General features: G+C 36.4%; 2 protein-coding genes across 2 annotated transcripts; both read right to left on the reverse strand.

Moving 5' to 3' along the window:
* Positions 1–360: 360 nt before the first annotated feature.
* LOC103433727 (uncharacterized) lies at positions 361–7,790 on the reverse strand. The gene is made up of 24 exons (XM_008371999.4): positions 7,364–7,790; positions 7,168–7,239; positions 7,038–7,081; positions 6,851–6,962; positions 6,663–6,734; positions 6,497–6,559; positions 6,101–6,178; positions 5,902–5,994; positions 5,573–5,692; positions 5,332–5,409; positions 5,005–5,214; positions 4,869–4,916; positions 4,294–4,542; positions 3,755–3,837; positions 3,411–3,655; positions 3,128–3,196; positions 2,979–3,043; positions 2,696–2,865; positions 2,453–2,531; positions 1,691–1,946; positions 1,560–1,605; positions 1,108–1,216; positions 935–997; positions 361–656 (listed from the first exon to the last, which is right to left on the reverse strand). The coding sequence occupies exons 1-24, from the start codon at positions 7,685–7,687 to the stop codon at positions 567–569; spliced, it is 2,838 nt and encodes a 945-aa protein (XP_008370221.1). The 5' UTR covers positions 7,688–7,790; the 3' UTR covers positions 361–566.
* A 13,363-nt stretch (positions 7,791–21,153) lies between these two features.
* Positions 21,154–21,728, reverse strand: LOC139195072 (uncharacterized). Its single transcript, XM_070820261.1, has 2 exons — positions 21,482–21,728; positions 21,154–21,332 (listed from the first exon to the last, which is right to left on the reverse strand). The coding sequence occupies exons 1-2, from the start codon at positions 21,726–21,728 to the stop codon at positions 21,154–21,156; spliced, it is 426 nt and encodes a 141-aa protein (XP_070676362.1).
* Between the last annotated feature and the right edge of the window lie 227 nt (positions 21,729–21,955).

The raw sequence follows: 21,955 nt of genomic DNA on the forward strand, positions 1-21,955 counted from the left end.
GGATGATTTATGAATCGAGGTTCGAATCCTTGAAGTTCGATGTTGAGTAAGCTCCACACTAAATCCCCATTTTTTTTTTTTTAAATGAAGATCAAAGGGCGTGTGTGTGTGTGTGTAGTTTGGTCTCTTGTGTATAGTTTCTCATATATTTTGTTTGCTTTTACTTGTATATTGGATTAAAACTCATTGTTTCCAAACAATTTGTGCATAATTTCAAAATTGCCCTTCTCTCGTTAGGGATTCAAAAGAAAAAAACAAATTCACAACAAAATAAAAAATACAAAAAACCACCCACCAAGCGAAACTATAAGTGGTTAGCAAGTTTATTATGTTCTAAAATATATTTTCATAAAAAAACAATAACAAATAAAAAGGACTAATTGCCAGACGCCAGTTGACATTACAATATTATTACAAACATCTTCTCACTACATAAACTACAAACATGAACAGTGAACAAATACAAATGGTGATTCCATAAGGTCACAGCTGAAAGGGTACCCTCCAACGCCAATAAAACGAGTTTATCAAGATGAAAACAACAGAGATATATCTACAGTAATTTACTAAGGCGTATAAACGGTCCTCTCTAATGCTAAATCAAGCAGCGTCCGGAAAAACTCGTGAGGGTACAAGGGAGGTTCCTCGGCTAGCGCCTGAAAATTGAAACGGACAAGAAAAATGTCGACCTAGTTAGCAGTTCCTCCTTCCTCAATACACATCCTCACTCTAAACAGTATTGCATTTGATCATCCTCTTTTCAACAGGTTTTAAACTCCCTCAATAAGTTTGAAATACCAAATTTTTTCGAATGTGTTTCCTCTAATGGAATGCAAAACCAAAATAGTTCGATTTAGTTTCTGTTGCAGGCTCAGAAGAATATTATCGATGCAAAGTAACCCTCGAAAGAAAATTTTTAGTAGAAATAGAGTACCTGATGAATCAGGACAGTCGAAGGCGTCATTCCAGGCACTGTGTTGACCTCTATCATCAAGACCTTCGGAAAGAAATTGACAACAGAATGAAAATGAGTTAGCAAATAACATGCGCACAATTCTTGCAGAGTACTCCAAACTCGATCAGTTAAGCAGAGAACGAACATCATACCTCTCCACTGTCCACGTTGACAAATGCATCAATCCGTGAAAATCCTTCTAATTCAAGACTATTTGCAATTATTTCGATATGTTTTTTACATTTCTGCAAGGCCTCGTTGCTGATTTAAGAGGGGAGAAAGAAATTAGACTAATGATTCGAACATGCAAAGCTCAAAAAGGAAAATAGCTTTTTAACTCAAACACGAGAGAGGATCATACAATATGAACGGAATAAGCAACATAGTGTGGAAGTTGCATTTTAAATGAAATCAGTCAGTTTAGAATAACATGTCCGATAATGACACTGGAACATCTGGCGTATGAGAAAAAGTTTTACTGCCTATGTATGGACCTATTTAACGGCAGTTTCTACACATCTTTGACTCGAATAACAGAATGCAGAACAGAGAACGAAGAGCTCCACTAACAACAGTGACAGGAGGATACAGGTTCTGGACAAACCTAATAATAGATGATGGAGGTGGAGTCAGATTGATGCCAGTCCCACCTGCCATATGCAAGCAACTTATCATTAATAACATGTAAGCAGGAAATTAACGAAGGGGCAAAGAAAAAAATCAACAAAAGATTACCTTGGAATTTCTCCTCAAGTGTTAAAATGTCACCACTCTCCCTGACCGTGATGCTAGGAGTCAGCGAGCGCATAGATCCTTGTGTTCCAACAACTCCGACAGTTATTTCAACCCATCTACTCTCTCCGCTCCACAAGATCTGATGCCCCTTTTCATTTCTAGATTTTGATGAAACAATTATATTATCGGTCTCGATAAAAGGCTCGAAGATTAAGAGCTCTGGAGGGGGGTTTGGCATCTCAATTGTTCCATGCGCCTACATCAGAAACCAAGATCAAACTCGAAGGTAGTTTCTATAAAATGGCTAAATAAAATTAGAAGAAGCAATATATATATATATATATTAAACATAATTCGTATCTCTCCAACTAGTATCACCTACTAATCCTAGGTAAAGATGTTAACTTCCATGACAATACACACTTAGTGAAGAAGAGTGACAAGGCTTGTGAATACTTGGAGGAAGCCAGAGAATGGAAAGACTTGAATTAGCATGGATCTCAATCACTTAAAGGCAGTGAAGCCAAATGTTGTACGGCCTAAAGGACAAGCTACATTCTACTTTCTCGTGGTTATTGATAATAGTCGCAGAAAACACAGAGCAATATTTTTAGTGACAAATAATATAAATGAACATTTGTAACAAATATATCTGAAATGAAACTCTATAAACGAACATTTGTAACAAATATATCTGAAATGAAACTCCAGAAAGAGATAAGAAGCCATCCTGAGAAGATCTACAATTAAACCATTTTATACCTTAGAGAAACTATTAGGAGGAATCCGGTGAAGACAGTCTTCCAATGCTTTTACATACACTAAAAGGTCATCAGCGCAGCTGCATGCAAAAATAAATTTGACCCGAAAGAGTACATCATAACTCCATTGCAGGACAAGGCAATTATGGTATTGAGTGCATAAAGAGCTTACCAGTCTATTCACTACCATTGAACAAAACATAATAAAAAAAAAAAAGGAAAAAGTAAACAAGCATAAACCTACCATAACCTTCCAACCCCCGTTGAGCATCCATCTCTTGCAGGTTTAACACATAATGTTTCACAGTGAAGCTTTGAGGTCAATTCATGCCATAGATTTGGTATTGATGAACTAATGAGATCTTCTTTTCTCCTCAAATCTTTGTTGATAGTAAGAACTCCCAAATCCGACAGCTGTTCATTATAAGAGATCAGAATGCTTTGTTAAGTAGCAAAATATATGGATCATACAAACACAAACTATCAAAAAAGCCCAATTCATCTTCTTGGACATTTAATTAGCATACATGATTAAGAGCAAGGGACGTTGCAAGTTTGTCCATACAAATCTTTGATGCCATCACCCCAGGACCTTCAATTTAAAGATTAAAAGGATGCTTAACAACAAAAAAAAGACAACTATGTCCTCCTCAACCGAGTGTGGATTAGAATGAACCTGTATGTGGAATCCCTTCAACCTCCAACAAAGACTGAAGTGTGCCATCTTCACCAATGCCTCCATGCACTGTAAATAACATTAGATAAACCTCATAAGTATTTCTGAATCTTCTGATCTCTAAGCACAGTTGCATAGAGCCGAGTCACAGTCTAATAAGTTGTTCTTGATTCTCACCAATTCTTCTCATAGATATGGTAATTATGTTATACTGTACTGATATAATGGGGAGAATCAAATATCATCATTCTACCACTAGCAGATAATGGTTGGCAAAGAAAACCTGAAAGAAAAACTGTAGCCTGAACTTCCTTGGCTAGCTTGATCCACTGTTCAACCGATAATTTTACGGGCAGTTCGTCAGTGATATCAAACCCCGTGAACCAAGAATGTTTCTTCAAGCCTTCTGTAAGATCGTGAACAACTCTGTCCCTTAAGTGAGATGTATGAGCAACTCGGTCTGGTTCAATTGCCTCTACGCATGCATCAAGAACTTCCTCTATGGTGTGTCTCAGAACAAGAGAGTAACTGTTCACAAAGAAACCTAATTAAATCCTATGAAAGCAGTGTTTAGGGGACTTGTACTTCGAATAAATGAGAAAACTTTCAAGAGAGGGAGAGACTTACGGTAAAGACCAAACGGTTCTGGAACTCAAATCAACCTTGTTTTTGACAATTGTGGGGGCAAGCAAACATGGAATCACTTCAAGCTGTAGGCAACAAGATTGCTAATTTTAGACAAAATCATACTGTCATGCACTTGATTAATTAAATAATACTTTCAATGAAAATACACTTATCTACAGAGTGAATTAGTTCCAAATCATTAAGTACTGAAGATAGTCTCAAGAACTTCGTAAGAAGCTGCTAAAACTCTTCAAACACAGACTCAAAGATTTGATGAAATGTTCCTCTTCTAAATGAAAGCAAATGACAAATGTTATAAGTTTTGAATGAGTGTAAAAGCTAGTTGACTCATGCTAATACATTCAGCAGTTTAATTCCAAAATAGGATTTCTATCCAAATCCTCCTCCATACTTCTATGTATTGTCATGAAAATTCAATCAGTGTCCCCATTCTAAACATTTCAAACCGCAACTTCAGCATATCAAACCATTACGCATATTGTAAACTAAAAAAATCAGTCCATGAATTGGATGCTTACATCGTCAAAAGCTTGCAAATTAAGCCAAACGTTTGTTCCGCTGATAAGAGATACCTGTCTCTCTGATGAGTCTCCTCCAAAAATAACAAAAACTTTGCGCTTACCCTTGCAAACTGGTTCACTACGCAGTGAAGTTTTTGATCTTCTAGGAACATGATCTGATGCACTACAAAATGGTGCAAGGTTTGGATACCGCATACAAGCACGCCGGATTATGCTCCGGAGAATATTTGAATGAGAAAATCCAACCTGGATCCAAAATGGGGTTTTCAGGCAAGGTCGTGGCACCAAAAGGATTATCGTAACAAGTACTGAGTGAATGGAAAAAATGAATGGTGTGTGGGCTGGGGAGTATCATGCATAACAAGCTTTTCATGATTTGCACGCCATGTATTGCCTATACTCTAAAAATCATTCTTAAAGGAATGTTTAACAGTTTCATAACAAATGCTATTGTAGTGATTAATATAAAATATTAAAATATTATGATCCCGAACAACAACAATCAGTTACATGGTCACACCATAAAGAAGCTAAAATGACTCCCATTACAAGACAATTAAAAACAGATTAACCTTCGAGGCTTGCTGAAATAAAAAGCTGGTCTGCTCCATCCCACTAATCTGATGAATCAACAAAGAGAGTATCAAAAGATAAGAAGGATCAACACCTGGAATGTAAATCATTGAGATTATAAGACACCACTCCTACCAGATTAATGTCAGTATAGAATATTGTACCCATCTCAGTCCTTCCGAATTTGCTATCTGACAATGTTGGTACATGAATAGAATTAGGGAGAAACCATCCATCAATACGAGCAAAGTCACGAAGACCAAGCTTTCTGAATAACTGAGATGCTCCTTCTCGAATACTTTCGATAACACCAATCGGAAAACGAGGTGGGGTATGATAAGCAACCTGTTTGGCAATTTATATACTAAAAATCAGAAAGATGAACTAGCAGTCTAAGACATGTCGTGTGATTCTGTAAGGTCTAGAGGTCTGACACATATCGTGTGATTCTGTAAGGTCTACCTGTTGTGTTGGAAGATATTTCCTCCTGTAGTTGAAAATTGCATCCTTATCAACACTGTCATGGAATTGAAGTTCTACCTGGTCATTTTATAGACTATTATTAATCCAAATATTCATCGTACAGTGGTCCCTATTGCATAAGTAGTATACCTACATCCTCTCGACACGGTGAGGATGATATTTCAACCAATTAATTCCAATACAATGAAATGAAGCAAATGCAGTCATGGCCCATTCATACCTCGCTTGGTAGTAATACAACAGGATGGGAATCTAATCCAGACCCCACATCAAGAACAATTGCTGTAAACTCACTCCCTCCTTCAAGAAATATTTCTACAAGGACTTTGGAGTCAATTCCCTATCATACATAAAAAGAGCACAAGTTTCATGAGAAATGCTTTTTACTAAAACCTTGTTCTTGCAAAACTAATATCAAGATATTGCACCTTCTTTTTCATAAAAACTCATATTCACATAAACCCGGTCCAACTTCATGCACGCTACTTAAATTTTCTTGAAATATTTACAAGAGTTCAAAAAGGACAAAAAAGAAACAACGAAAACTACCTCTGTAATAATTGCATTAGCCTTGCTAAAAGTATCAGCCACACCATATGCAACTGTAACACCAATGCTTGATCCCGCTCGTGCTGGTTTTACCTGAAACAAAATAATAAAGACCTTATATCTTATAACCTGACCAAATATAAAGTATCGCACTAAAAAATGGGTTCGTTTACATTACAACACTAGATATGTGTCATACCACAACTTTCCCTGACTCAACATCCAGTTGATTTCTTGCAAACCATTTTGACAGTTCAGATTCATCTGCTTCACTTCCCTACAGGTCATTAAAGTCAGAGAAACTGAAGGAGCAAGTACATCCAATGCCAAAATTCACAAAAATGTAAATCAATATCTGAGTTAAAGTCCTCAAAAACCAATATCAATACTAAAAATCAGTGACAGAAACAAACATCAAAACTTCAACTAACGATGTCATCATGCATGGACACAGGTTGTGCAACTTACAGAAGACTACCCGGTCTAGGTTGTTGGAAATGTTATGACTTAGTCACGTACCACTGTACAGATGCTAATCCTAGTGTCTCTAGAAAAAGCACGTCTATCTAGATAAAGAAAATTTTAGCTAAAGTACCTGTACTAAACAACTTGGTACTGTTATAAATCCTTGTTTGCTGAGCTCCAACGAAGCATTGTACTGCGATAACTCAAAATCACACAGATACTGTCATCTTCTTTCTTTTTCCTTTACATATGTATATTTATTGAAACAAAAATCACTGTCGATTGTCATCTGATACCTTATCGAATGCTTGGCAACATTCACTTGATCCCGTGCCAACAAATGGAACGTTATACTTTTCCAGCAGCTCCTGCAACATCGTGTGTTCAAATATTAAATTCCAAAGGAAGAAACAGAAAATAAATGCACCGTTATGTGTATATCTTGAAAACTTGCAATGGTAGTAAAGGTTATGCTATAGTACACCTGAATGCCACCGTCTTCACCAAATTGACCGTGTATGACTGGGAACACTATGTCCACAGAGCCAGCTAGATGTTCAGCGAAGTCAGACAAAGACCGGAAACCTTGGGCAAGGCTACAGAAGCAAATACTTGGGCAGATCAGCATACAAGGTCACCTAATTCCAAACTTCAAATACACAAAATTTTACCTTTCGAGTTTAAAATCAAAATCCGCGGGAGTGTTTGAGTAAACCTATATAAATGTGCAAAATTAACAAACTTTGGAAGATCAAGTTACGAAATTTTCGAATCAATTAATGCATTTTTACATAAACGAACCTGAGCAGGGGATATTGCAAATGCATTGAGGCCAGCGTCAAGGTAATAGCAATTCACATGTATATCACCTCCCTGTTTCAAATTCAAAGAAAGCAATTTTCTCACTCACTATCTACTACACTATTTTCTCAGCATCCAAACAGAACCTAAAGAAAATCACAGCCAGCTCTACACTTTATAGTGAAGAAACTCTTACCTGAATGTGATCGAGAACTGATCGAGCCGAGTTGAGAGAAATCCCACGCTCCGCCGAGGGACCTCCGCAAACGACGCCAACTCTCAGAACGCTGCCTTTGTCCTTCTCTTTCACCTCCTCTCCCCTCTCAATAACTCCACCGCCCACCGCCTCCGCAGTGGCGCGTGGAACTCCGACGCCGCGCCACCGCGTCATCGACGAAGCACAGCTTCTCTTCAACCGCAAGAAATTGAAGTTCTGGGTGTACAGCAGCGAGCTCCGAACAGCGTCGGTTTGCTCGGCGCGAACTGAAACAAGGCTGGAACCAAATGCGATCGTCGCCATCGGGAAATGATCGTCGAGTCGGAAGCGGTAGTGAGTGAGTGAGTGAGTGAGCACAGCCAAATTTTGGAGGGAGCAAGCGCTGCTTGTTGGCGGTTGGTGTTGTCGTTTGTCTTTGTAAATTGATTTTAATTTCTGCAAATTAAAAAAATAAAAAATAAACATAAATATGTAATTCTGCTCACTAATTTTGATTTGATAAAGGTCTTTTGGATTAATTTTGAAAACAGTTTTGTCTTATTATTTTTTTGAGTAAACTGCTAATTTAATTTCTAAATTATTATCTTAATGAAAATTAGAACGAAAACTAACAAAAAAAATTTTAAAACTTTGAATTTTAACAAAAAAAATCATCTATTAACGTTATTTAATAATAAGGACATAAGAGAAAGAGAGAAAAAAATAAAAATAAGCACACCAACCCCTTTACTTCCCTCTCCCCGTCATCTCGAACATTTGCCGCACACCATCAGAGGAAATTACATCCCTAACATGAGATTCGAAGCTACTATATTCAAATTTTCGTTAATTTAAGTCACATTACTTGCATGTGATATACGTTGCAGGGTAGATTGGTAATTTTAATAAAGAAATAGTGTATGGAGTTAACTTTGAAGGGTAAAATAGACGTTAGATTCACAACCTATATGAAATGTTAAAGGCTTATAGACGACAAAATGACGGTATTACACTCTAAAGTATGTTAAGTGACTTAAGTTGACGAAAAATTAGTTAAAACAACTTTGAATATAATAGTATAGATGAAATTAGTAATTTTTAATGAATTTATGGATTTATTTTACCAAAAAAATATTTCAAAAACCTAAATTTCACTAAAGTGATAATTCAAAGAGCACTTCATCTTTTTCCTTTTCTTTTTTCCAAACAGTTTTGTCTTATTATTTAAGGGAAAAAATCACACCATTAGTCCTCACCTATCACATAATTTTGTCGTATTATTAATTTAATTGCCATCATTAGTTACTTTTAATTTAATTATTCCACTTTAATAAGAAAAGTTCAGGAGTGGTAGAGTGAGGATTTAAGCCGTGGCCCAAACGGATGTGGATAAGGGAGCAAATCCATAATCTTTTGGATAAAATAATCTAAAATTAGTTCTAAATGGTGGAGTGAGGTTTTAGAGCAAATCCAAAATCTTTTGGTTAAGATAATGTAAAATCAATTCTAAAATGTTAAACTGATCGAAATGAAATATCAAAAATTGATATATATAGACGATACATCAATGAGATATTAGTGACATATTGAAAACTGATCATTAAAAAAGCATTTTCAATCTCAGTGAAACTATGAACTCGGGCTCAGGCTCAAATTAAATTAATAATATAATATTTTAGCAGCTAAAGATTGAAATTAAACCATTTCAGCTAAAAGCCCAAGTTTAATTAACAAAATATAAATTGAAAACTTAACAAAAAATAAAGGAAAATGTTATTCAAACATCCATTTTTACCTCTTACGAATCTTTGTTAATTTTTTCATTAAGAGGAATGTGAAAAGTAAAAATGGATATGTAGATACAACTACTGAAAATAAAACATACTCTTGAAAAAACCTAAAAATGTATATTAACAAAAGCATAGGCCGAACCCTTGAAAAAACCCAAAAATTGGGTCCAACTTTTATTTGAGGGTGGGCAATGTGGATAGGCCAGGTTCAGTCGGAGGATCCAGAGTCCAGAATGTTGTGGTAAATGAAAGTCTGACATTAGGCCCAAACTTAAAAAAAAAATAAAGAAAAACAATTCTCTAAGAATTTTGTTAAATTCCGAATGATCCTACAACCTACCTTTTGTCTTTGGACACATACAAAACTCCTCATTTTCGTCCCTTATTTTGAAGGTCTATTAAACTATCTCACGTTATAAACAACACATCAATTTCATCCTCGTTGTTAGTTTCTGTGAAAAATATCATAAAAAATGAACAATGTGTCATTACATCCTGAATTTTTCACGGGCATTTACATCAAAATACAACTCACACATGACTCTTGTCATCTAGCCTGGACATTTTATGAGGTATGCATTCGACGGGTGACTTTTATTTTTTTGTTTCTTTTTTTCTCCAAACTCTAATCTTAATTCTCAGTTGATTACATAAAGTATCACAAACAAATTGTTGTTTAACACAAAACTAACACAAATTAATTAGGGGAGATATAAGAGTCTTCCAATGTATATATTAATTAACTTGTAAGTGAGAGGTCTTAGGTTCAATTCTTGCTAAAGGCGAATTTGAATCATATTATTGCTAGCCTATTGTGAGGCTTAGCCTACCTCATTCCCCTTAATGTAGATAATATCGTTTGTTAAAAAAAAAAACAGAATTAACTCTAAATGATTGTGTTAAGTATGGCCATGGACGTCTCTTAAACGCAACCAACCAATATATGTCTAGTCTAAATCCTGATTAGAGAAGAATCTCATAACGATCTTAAACTAGTACGTACTGGGGATTCTTATTTGGTTCTTACATCAATTTAGCTGCTCTCGCTTTCATTTGACTATCAATCTTCTGAGTTGTGGCTTTAGCTCATGGACCCGTGCATGCATGTTGCTTCTCTTACCAACCTCAATTATTTCAAAATCTCATGAGAAAAAGGGCCCACTTTATATGCCTATTGATGGCCAAGGATTCTCGCTCAGTGCTTAGAATGTGGTTGTTATTATTTTACTCAAATTTTAATATGTGTGTTTGCTTATATTAATATACTCTAGAAGTGAGGCATATAAACCTTGTCCTCCATTCTTATTACAACACGAAAATTGTAAATTTCGAAATTTTTGTTCCTGATATCTATAAAGATTTCTCTTTGTTGTTCTTGGTAGGTTATTATTTGATTTTATTTTGCAATTTTGTATCATATATCCTAGTTATATAAGGCTATAGCTTTCTATGAAAGATATCAAACTTGGGCATTTGAAGGGGTTTGGAAAGTGACCACATTCTCTATTGGTCCTATGTTTCTTCTTACATGTAAGCTAATGACTTTTCTTGATCGACCCTATTTTTGGTCTCACCCTCATTCGGTCTTAGGTTTCTCCTTTAGAGTAAGAAAGCTTTTCTAGGGTTCGCTTTCCTATCATCCATATTTTGGTCTTATGCACACCCTCTAGAAAAGTTGAAAAGTGTGAGAAGCTTTCTGGTCTCGAGTGTTCTTGCCTCCTATTTGGTGTAGGTGGTTGCTTCACATTCTTTGAAGTCACAACCTATACGTTTGTTTCGTCTATCGCTAAAAGAATGTGAGGCGCAACTAGCTTTTAATTTAATGGTATTTCACTTTTTGACTTTGAAATTTAAATTCAAATCCCTTGGTTCCGCTTGACAAAGAAAATAATTTGGAGGACATTTGCAAGTTGAACTGTGATGGAAATGTCAATTCTTCTAGCATGAAACTAAGGAAACTAATTGATAAACCCTAGTTTCTGAAACTCAAACAGACGATGCGTATTCCCAACTGTTTTTTATTTCCAAACTTCCAATCCAACTGGACAAATCATTAGGAACTTGACTAGTGAACTTGTACACCGCCGTAGCATGAGATAATTGATCGAGTGCAGAGCCATCAAATTAAGTTTGAAACGGAAACAGTTTCCATCCAGAAACCTCTGCTAATTTAATTGATTTAGTTAATGACATTATGTGCGACCATAGTTTAGTTCAACAAATTAATTAGTAGACAGGTGTCTTGGGATTAATTGTTAATCAGCTATCATTATTTGAGAAGAAAGATTCGTCCATGAGTCTTGACATGTTTATCCCATATGGGTGTGACAAATTTTTATTAATAATTAATGAGAAATCAATCTCTTATATAAACCAAGGATTACATGGTAACATACAATTATAGGCTTCTAAACATATGGTTGTGTGACAAGCTAAAATATCCGTTTGAGTGAAGACAAGAAAAGATGAGGATCTTGGACAATCGTTCCGACAATTTTCCACTTGATTAGACAAAATATAGTACTAATCATGCTTGTCACTAACAATTGAACTAATGGTGCCACTCGTCAAACATTAAGGCTGCAGACTCATTAATTACACTTCTCACTTTTTGCATAAATACATTTAAGCTCGGTTACTTATACGTAGAGAGAAATTAATTGCTTTTACTGAAATGTCTCGATGTCAATATCTCAAATATTTATACACCGTTATTTTCATGTCATTTCAAGTGCATGAAGTTCTCTTAACCGCACGTAAATGAATGTAAGCGGCTGATTATTGCAGCGGCCTACTTCGTGAAGTCTGAAGATAACGTAATGCTTACATTTTACCCAATCCCATTGTACTTACTGTTTATAACTGGTAATAGTCAGCATAATCCATTTTAGGGTTCTGGATGGAAACCCTAAAACCCTAACAAAGTTGATGCCTAGACCTTACGCCACCATGACGCTGCCTCATGCTCAGGAATCAGGATATGGTTTTATATATCTTGGAAAGATCATAAAGTTATACATGGATGTAGGGCAGGCAGATATGTAACACGAATGGCCCAGTCTCTAATTCCAATGATAATCTTCTTTTTCGGTAAGCAAGGAATTGTTATTTGTTATTTTATAATGAGATATGCTATCTATACACTTCAAATTATTTCTCACACACTTTTTATTAATTTTTATCCTTTGATTTTCTTCAATTCATCCGATCTGACGGTCAAAAATTAGAAAGGTGTGTGAGAAGTAAAATAGAATGTGTAGATATTACACCCCTTTATAATTTCTGTACAAACTGAAGGGTAACAGCAAAGCTACTATGTCACTTACAACAATATTGCAAACTTTAAGTCGTTTTTAAAGAATTCTAGTCGCCGGCGCCGCTTGATATATAAAAGTAACGTTTTGTGTAAATGTAGACCTTCTTAATTACTGCTGTTAACTCCTTCAATTAGTTGCAAAATGATAAGCGTAAGATTAGATTAAGGCTTACAGCTAAGGAGCTTTGTCCATCACCTGTTGGTCATGTTGACTCAATCGTCAGTTTGTGAGACAACAAAGATTAAATAATTACACGCACTTGGACATGTAAATATAGTAAATTAGTGATGGAGAAAATAACTATTTTCTCAATACTGAAAGATTCTATTTTTAATGTATTTTTATGTTCACTGTCACCAAAGAAATGAGTACAAATGTCACCAAAGAGATGAGTACAAATTGTGAATTAAGACAGAACAAAATGTAAGAGCTAAAGTTAAATTTTATGTAATGTACAAAGAATATATAGCTAAAATAAACCTAAAAAAAAATGGATAAGTAAATTAGTGTTGGCGAAAATAATTATTATCTCAATACTGAAAATGGTCTCAGTTTTTTTTTTTTTTTGGTTAACGTATTCCTATATTTACTGCCATGCACAAAAGATGAGTACACATGGTGAATTAAGACAAAATAATATGTAAGAGCTACAGTGAATTTTCGTGTCTTTTTATTAGAGTAAATTCTAGCTATGGTCTCTTAACTTTAGAGCAATTTCACCCCTAAGGACTTTGCGCCAGCACCCAGCGCATTTATCCACTCAAATGAACAGTAACAGACTCCAATGAACAGTAATAGGCCAAGGCATCTCCACCCCTAAAAAAATGCGCTGGCACCTAGTGAAAAAATGCGTTGGCACAAACGATCTCCATCCCTACAAAATGCGTTGGCACCCAGCCCATTTAAAATATTTTTAAATTTTGTCTAAAAGAATAAAAAAATAAAATAGTTTTAATTTCGGATAGGATTTTTAACCAATCTTGTCACGTCACATGTCATTATCTGAACGTACTATTTTGTGAATAGATTTCCGCTAAGATTTTCAACCAATCCCGACATGCCACGTGTCACTTCCGTTTTACAATAATTTAGCCAAGATTTCGATAAGATTTTCAACCAATCACGTCATGCCACGTGTCATTATTTGAACGTACTATTTTGTGGATAGATTTCCGATAATATTTTCGACCAATCCCGACACGCCACATGTCACTTCCGGTTTACAATAATTTAGCCAAGATTTCGATAAGATTTTCAACCAATCACGTAGTGCCACGTGGCATTGTCCAGAACCTCATCCTTTCTTTTTTTGTCAATATAAACCCTACATCCCTACATCCATCCTCACACCAAGCTCAATCCTTCTTTTTAGCTCAGAATCCTTGTTCATCGTTTTCAAATCTTGAGTTCTTATTACAATGTCTTCTTCAAGAATGGTGTATAAACAGTTGCAGGAGCAACAACAAAGGTTGTTGGCACAACAGGCAGAATTGGCCAATCTCGAGGAAGGTGGAAGTGGAGGTGGAGATGAGGCTTTCTTCATGGAGGAGGATGAGGATGATCACCATAGAAGGCAGAAGGCCTCACATTCCCGCCGTGTCATGGAAGCCATGGGTCAGATAGCCAAACCAAGACATGTTGCAAACCTCGATAGAAAAAGGGAAAAACGAGGTAAAAATCTATTGGAAGATTATTTTATTCCCAATAGCATATTCCCTGATCATATTTTTAGACAGCGTTTTAGAATGCAACGAAATTTGTTCAACAAAATCATGAGTGATATTTGCAACCATGATTGATACTTTGTGCAAAAAAAGGATGATTTTCATGTTCTAGGTCTTATTCCCAAGCAAAAAATTACGGCATCCTTGCGAATGCTTGCATATGGAGCATCTACAGATCAAGTGGATGAGATCGCGAGGATGGGAAAAACAACTGTTTTGGAGTCCCTGATGCGGTTTTGCTCTGCAATTGAAGCCCTCTACACCAATGAGTACCTCCGGACACCCACGCCAAGGGACATGCGAAGGCTTCTGAGGAATGGTGAGATGCGAGGCTTCCCTGGCATGATTAGAAGCATGGACTGCATGCACTGGACTTGGAAAAACTGTCCAAGTGCGTGGCAATGAGCATATGGCAACAGAAAATGAGCCAAAAACATCATTTTGGAAGCGGTGGCTTCATTTGATACATGGATTTTGCATGCTTTTTTTGGTGTTCCAGGAGCTCAGAATGACTTAAATGTCCTTGCCCAATCCCCAGTGTTCGATGAACTGCTGTAAGGAAACTCGCCGAGATGCATATATACCATTAATGGTACCCAATACGAGGGATCATACTACCTTGCAGATGGCATTTACCCAAGATGGTCAACATTTGTCAAAACAGTGCCACATCCACAGACTGAAAAGGAAAAACACTTTGCAAAATGTCAAAAAGGGTGTAGAAAGGATGTCGAGCGTTGTTTTGGTATCCTGCAAGCTCGTTGGGCGATTATCAAGGTTGCAGCTAGAATGTTTGATGTCGAGGCTCTTCGATCCATCATGATGACGTGTATTATTCTCCACAATATGATTGTTGAAGATGAGTATGATTATGATGGCGTCGATGAATATGAGCCGGATCCGATGAACAACTCAAGAACACGTATCTATTGTGCTCATGATGGGACCGAAGATCCAGTGCAACACGAGTCGTTGGAACATGATGGACGTTACAATGAATTGATCGTTCAGCGGTACACTAATGTGCAAGAGCCATACTGGCACGTAACCCGCCAGAATGACTTGATTGAGCACCAGTGGGGATTGCATGAAGGCGAAGATAATTAGAATGAGGCTTGTGATTGAAGAATAAATTGTATTTTTTTTAAGTTTATGTAATTCTATGTAGTGTGTTTTGTTTTTAAGTTTATTTAGTGAGTTTATGTAATTCTATGTATTTGGTGAGTTTATGTAATTCTATGTAGTGTGTTTTGTTTTTAAGTTTATTTGGTGAGTTTATGTAATTCTATTTATTTGGTGAGTTTATGTAATTCTATGTAGTGTGTTTTGTTTTTAAATTTATTTGGTGAGTTTATGTAATCTTATTTCATGTGTTTAAATAAAGTACAAAAGAAATAAAGTTTTAAAAATAAATAAAGAATTACATTAAAATTGCATAATAAATTAAATAAAAATAAATAAAGTTTTAAAAATAAATAAGAAATAACATAAAAATTACATAAGAAATTAAATAAAGTTCAAACCTAAAAAAAGAAAAAAACATAAGAAATTAAATAAAGTTCAAAAGAAAAAAGAAAGAAAAAACATAAAAAATACATAAAAATTATACAAAGTCTCTTGAGTTAGGATATGTGGTGCGAGGATCTTGGTTGTCACAAAAGTTGCTAGAACCCCCTTGACTTGTTTCCGCATCTCTTGCACGCCTCCTTCGCATGACATCTCTTTTTTCCGATGTCCAAAAATATTTAGAATTCGGAGACAGTCCTACTAGAGACTTGCTCATAGTGTCACGATCTGCTTGAGCCATCATTTCTTCTCGAAGCAATTCATTTTCTCGATGAAGTGCTTCTCTAACCAACTCGTTCTCTCGATTAACTATTTCTCTTTATCTCTCAGTCGCCGCATCACGGGCATCAGTAGCTGCTAACATTGCTGCCATAGCAGCAACTTTTTCCTCATCTCTAACCTTTTCTCGTGCCATGTTCAGTTCACCTTGGTGAGCAAGTTCCTCCATATATTTAGTGTAGTCATTCTTGGAAGAACTACCTTTTTTCTTTGACGCCTTTTTACCTACGAGCCTGAGGGACTGACGAGTCGGTTGGGTCTCGGGCACTTGTTCAGGCATCCCTTCCGTGTCTTGAAATGTGTTGGCTTCTTGTGCAGCAATGTCTGGTTCTGGAGAACTATGTAGACCCATACCGTGCATGACAACTTCTGGACCAGTTGCCACAATTTTGTATTTAGAGCAATCTTTGACAATTTGCCAACATTCTCATCTAGTGAATGATTTGTTCCCATTCTTTGAATTGTAGAATGCTTGAGCTTGTAGTGTCTATAAAAATGTGGGATAACATAGTGTTAAAAAATGCAGGTGTAACACAAATAAATAAATTCAAAATATTGATACGGGTGGAATGCATATAAATTACATAAAAATGACATAAGAAATTAAATAAAAATTACATAAGAAATTACATAAGAAATAACATAAAAATTACATACGAAATTAAATAAATCAAAATATTAATGTGAGTGGAATGCATATAAATAAATAAAAATATTGTCACCTGATCCGCTAAACTTGTCCCACTACGGAGGTTACCGGAAGCATGAGAGATGGCGTTTTTCCAACAAGTAAAGGATGCGTTGAGTTTTTTCCAACTACCTTGAAGACCTTGACTAGTTCTGGCGTTTTCTCCATGTACATCGCAAAACGCTTTCGTAATTTTACTCCACATTTCTCACTTATCCATCTCATTACCCGTAATCGGATCATGAGTAGTGTGAACCCAACATTCACACAACGTAACATCTTCAATGAGCTTCCACAAAGACATTTTTTTCTCTTAAAGTGTAGAAAATATTGAAATGTTGTGTAAAGGTAGAAGATGAGGGTTAGGTATTTATAGGAAAAAAAATTAACATTTTTCAAAATTTTCTGTAATTTTTTTAAAATTTTCTGTATTTTTTAATAAATTTTCTGTATTTTTTAATAATTTTTAATGAATTTTAATATAGTTAATTAATCTGGACCGTTGGATTTGAAAAATATTCAAATCCAAGAGCTAGGGAGTTGCCACGTGGCCAACGGTCATATTTCTGACCGTTGGGCCCTTTTTTTTTTATTTACTTTTTGTGAAAAAAACGTGGACCGTTGATCTTTGATCCGACGGTCTATTTTAAAAGTAAAATTTAAAATTTTTTTACCGTTGGAAATCCAACGGTCTAGAAAACTAGCCGTTGGAAATCCAACGGCAGAGAGGGAGCCACGTCGCAAACTCGGGGGGTGGAACTGACAGCGCCTGCATGTGGGCCCGGGCTCTGAAAGCCTGTCGGGCACTCGCGCCACGCCTGCGTGAAGCGCACGCGCCAGGCCAACAGCTCGGCTTCTTGCTCAGTCTCTTTTGGGCTGGTCCAGAGCCCAGCTCAGGCTGGGTACCAGTAAACTTGAGGGGGTGGACTTGATTGACAGGGGCCTGGCTTGTTTTCTGGACTGAGGGCTGGGACATTTTGTCCCCGCTGGACTTGCTCTTAACTCAATTGGAATAATGATCCATCAACTAAAAATCCATTACCATTGGTCCCTCAACTCATCTAAACGTGCAGCTATGGTCCCTCAATTCAAAATTCATTACCATTGGTCCCTCAACTTTAATTCAACTGGAGAAATGGTCCCTTAACTTTAACCTAATTGTAGCAATGGTCATTCAAACATAACTCGTTTTGACAAAAATTTTGATGCAATTGATGAAAATGACCATAATTACATACTTTAATGAGTTGATGGACCCTAATTATATAAATGGTTATTCCAACATAACTTATTTTGACAAAATTTTGATGAAATTGATGAAAATGACTATAGCTACAAATTTTGATAAGTTGAGGGACCAATGGTAATGGATTTTTAGCTGAGGGACCATTGTTCCAATTTGATTAAAGTTGATGGATCATTGCTACAATTTACTCTTTTTATTACAACACTAATCGGGTTATACCTCGTGCACCAATGTTATTTTTATCTTTTTTTCTACGAGCATTTGTTTTTTTCAGGATTCCTAATAATACGCGGTTACCCCGCCAAGTGTTTCAACCCATGTTCTAACCATAGGTGAAGTTCTTTAATCTTAAAAGTATTGTCCATTAAAGGCCAGTTTTGCTACAGAACTTTCGGTGTGAAATGCTAAGAGCATTTCCACCGGAGGTGGAATAGTCCAGCACCCAGTCAAAAAACCAGGCTAGGACTCTGGCAATCCCCTCCAACCCACAAACTTGCCTGGCACCCAGCCCAAGTTGGTCTTCAGGCCAACCCAAACTTGACTAACCAAGGAATCAGCGTATTTGCCTGGCGCATGGCTTTCACACGGCTGTGGGTGCGAGTAGCTAATAGCCATTCAGAGATCGTTGGATTTCCAACGGTAAAGGAAATTTGAATTTCACTTTTGATTTGGACCGTCCAATTACAGATCAACGGTCCACGTTTTTCGCCCAAAAAAAAAAAAAAAAAAGGCCCAATGGTCATAATTCTGACCATTGGCCACGTGGCAGCTTATAGGCTGTTGGATTTGAATATTTTTAAATCCAACGGTCCAGATTAATTAACTAAATTAAAAATTATTAAAAATTATGAAAAAATACAGAAAAATTTTAAAAAAAAATTCTATGAATACCTAACTCTCATCTTCCACCTTACACCACATTTTAATTTTTTCTACACTTTCTACATTTCAATATTTTCTACACTTTGAGAGAAAAAAATGTCTTCGTGGAAGTTCATTGAAGATGTTACATTGTGTGAATGTTGGGTTCACACAACTCATGACCCGATTACGGTTAATGAGATGGATAAGCAAGAAATGTTGAGTAAAATTAGAAAGCGTTTTGCGATGTACATGAAAAAGACGCCAAAAGTAGTCAAGGTCGTTGGAAAAAACTCAACGCATCTTTTACTTGTTGGAAAAACGTCATCTCTCATGCTTCCGGTAATATACGTAGTGGGACAAGTTTAGCAAATTAGGTGACAATATTTTTATTTATTCATATGTATTCCACCCGCATCAATATTTTAATTTATTTATTTGTGTTACACCCACATTTTTTATAATACTGTCTTATCCCACATTTATAGATACTACAAGCACAAGCTTTCTACAATGTGAAGAACCACAACAAATCATTCAACAAATGGGAATGTTGGCAAATTATCAAAGATTGCCCCAGATACAAAATTGTGTCAACCGGTCCAGAAGTTGTAATGCACAACATGAGTCTACACAGTTCGCCAGAACCAAACACAACCGAACAAGAAGGCGACACATTTGAAAACAAGGAAGTGACGCCTGAAGAAGTGCCGGAGACCCAACCGACTCATCAGTCCCTTAGGCCTCAAGGTAAAAATGCATCAAAGAAAAAATGTAGTTCTTCCAAAAATGACTACACTAAATATATGGAGGCCAGGGTGAACTGAACATGGCGCGGGAAGCGAATAAAGATGAGGAACAAGATGCTGCTATGGTAGTAATAATAGAAGCTACTGAGACCCGTGATGCGGCAGCTAAGAGACAAAGAGAAATAGTTAATCAAGAGAAAGAGATGATTAGAGAAGCACTTAATCGAGAAAATGAGATGTTTAGAGAAGAAAGGATAGCTCAAGCAGACCGTGACATTATGAACAAGTATCTAGTAGGACTGTCTCCGAATTCAAAATATTTTTTGACATCGAAAAAAAAAGATGTCGTGCAAAGGAGGCGTGAAAGAGATGTGGAAACAATTCGAGGGGGTTATAGCTACACAAATCCTAGCAATGAAGATCCTTGCACCACATATCCTAGCTCCAGAGACTTTGTATAATTTCGTATTTATTTGTAGTACTTTATTTAATTTCTTGTGTAATTTCTTATTTATTATTAGTACTTTATGTAATTTCTTATTTATTTTTAGAACTTTATGCAATTTCAATTTTTTTTTGTACTTTATTTAAACACGTCAACTAAGATTATATAACCTCACCAAATAAACTTAAAAAAAAAACACACCAAATAAAATTACATAAACTTAAAAAAAAAATTACACTTTATTCTTCAACCACAAGCTCATTTTAATTATCTTCACCTTCGTGCAATCCCCACTTGTGCTCAATCAAGTCATTCTGGCAGGTTACGTGCCACTATGGCTCTTGCACATCAGTGCACCGCTGAACGATTAATTCACCGCTGAACGATCAATTCATTGTAATGTCCATCCCGTTCCAACAAACTCGTGTTGCATGAGATATTCAGTCCGGTCATGAGCACAGTAGATATTTGTTCTTGAGTTGTTCATTGGATTTGGCTCATATTCATCGACGGCATCATAATCATCCTCATCTTCCACAATCATGTTGTGGAGAATAATACACGTCATCATGATGGATCGAAGAGCCTCGACATCAAACAGTCTAGCAGCAGACTTGACAATTGCCCAATGAGCTTGCAGGATACCAAAACAACGCTCCACATCATTCCTACACCCTTCTTGACATTTTGCCAAGTGTTTTTCTTTTTCAGTTTGTGGATGTGGCATTATTTTGACAAACGTAGACCACCTTGGGTAAATGCCGTATGCAAGGTAGTATGGTCCGTCGTATTTAGTGCCATTAACCTAATATGTGCATCTTGGCGATTTTCCTTGAAGCAAATTGTCGAACACTGGAGATTGAGCAAGGACATTTAGGTCATTCTGAGCTCCTGGAACACCAAAAAGAAAAAAAAAAGCCAAATCCATGTATCAAATGAAGTCACCGCTTCCAAAATGATACTTTTGGCTCATTTTATGTTGCCATAAGCTCCTTGCCACCCACTTGGACATTTTTTCCAAGTCCATTACATGCAGTCGATGCTTCCAATCATGCCAGGGAAGCCTCGCATCTCACCCTTCCTCAGAAGCCTTCGCATGTCCCTTGGCGTGGATGTTTAGAGGTACTAATTGGTGCACAGAGCTTCAATTGCAGAGCAAAACCGCATCAGGGACTCCAGAACATTTGTTTTTCCCATCCTCCCGATCTTATCCACTTGATCTGCAGATGTTCCATATGCAAGCATTCGCAAGGTAGCCTTAATTTTTTGCTCTGGAAGAAGACTTAGAACACGAAAAACATCATCTTTTTGCATAAAATATGGATCATGGTTGCAAATAGCACTCATGATTTTGTTGAACAAACTTCGTTGCATTCTAAAATGACGTTTAAAAACATGACATGATAAGGGAATACGATGTTGGGAATAAAATAATCTTCCAATAGCTCTTTACCTCGTCTTTCCCTTTTTCTATTGAAGTTTGCGGCATGTCTGAGTTTGGCTATTTGACCGACAGCTTCCATGACATGACGGGAATGTGAGGCCCTCTGCCTTCTATGGTCATCATCTGAATCCTCCTCCATTGCGAAAGCCTCATCTCCACCTCCACCTTCCTCGAGATTAATCAATTCTTCCTGTTGTGCCAACAATCTTTTATGTTGCACCACAAATTGTTTATGCACTCTCCTTGAAGAAGACATTGTAAAAAAAAAACTCAAGATTTGAAAACGATGAAGAAGGATTCTGAGCTAAAAAGAAGGATTGAATTTGGTGTGATGATGGATGTAGAGATGTAGGGTTTATATGAATAAAAAAAGAAATGATGAGGTTTTGGACAATGTCACACTACGTGATTGGTTGAAAATCTTATTGAAATCTTGGCTAAATTATTGCAAACAGGAAGTGACACGTGGCACGTTGGGATTAG

This window comes from Malus domestica, chromosome 04 (genome assembly GCF_042453785.1).
Source record: "Malus domestica chromosome 04, GDT2T_hap1".
NCBI classification, from domain to species: Eukaryota; Viridiplantae; Streptophyta; class Magnoliopsida; order Rosales; family Rosaceae; genus Malus; species Malus domestica.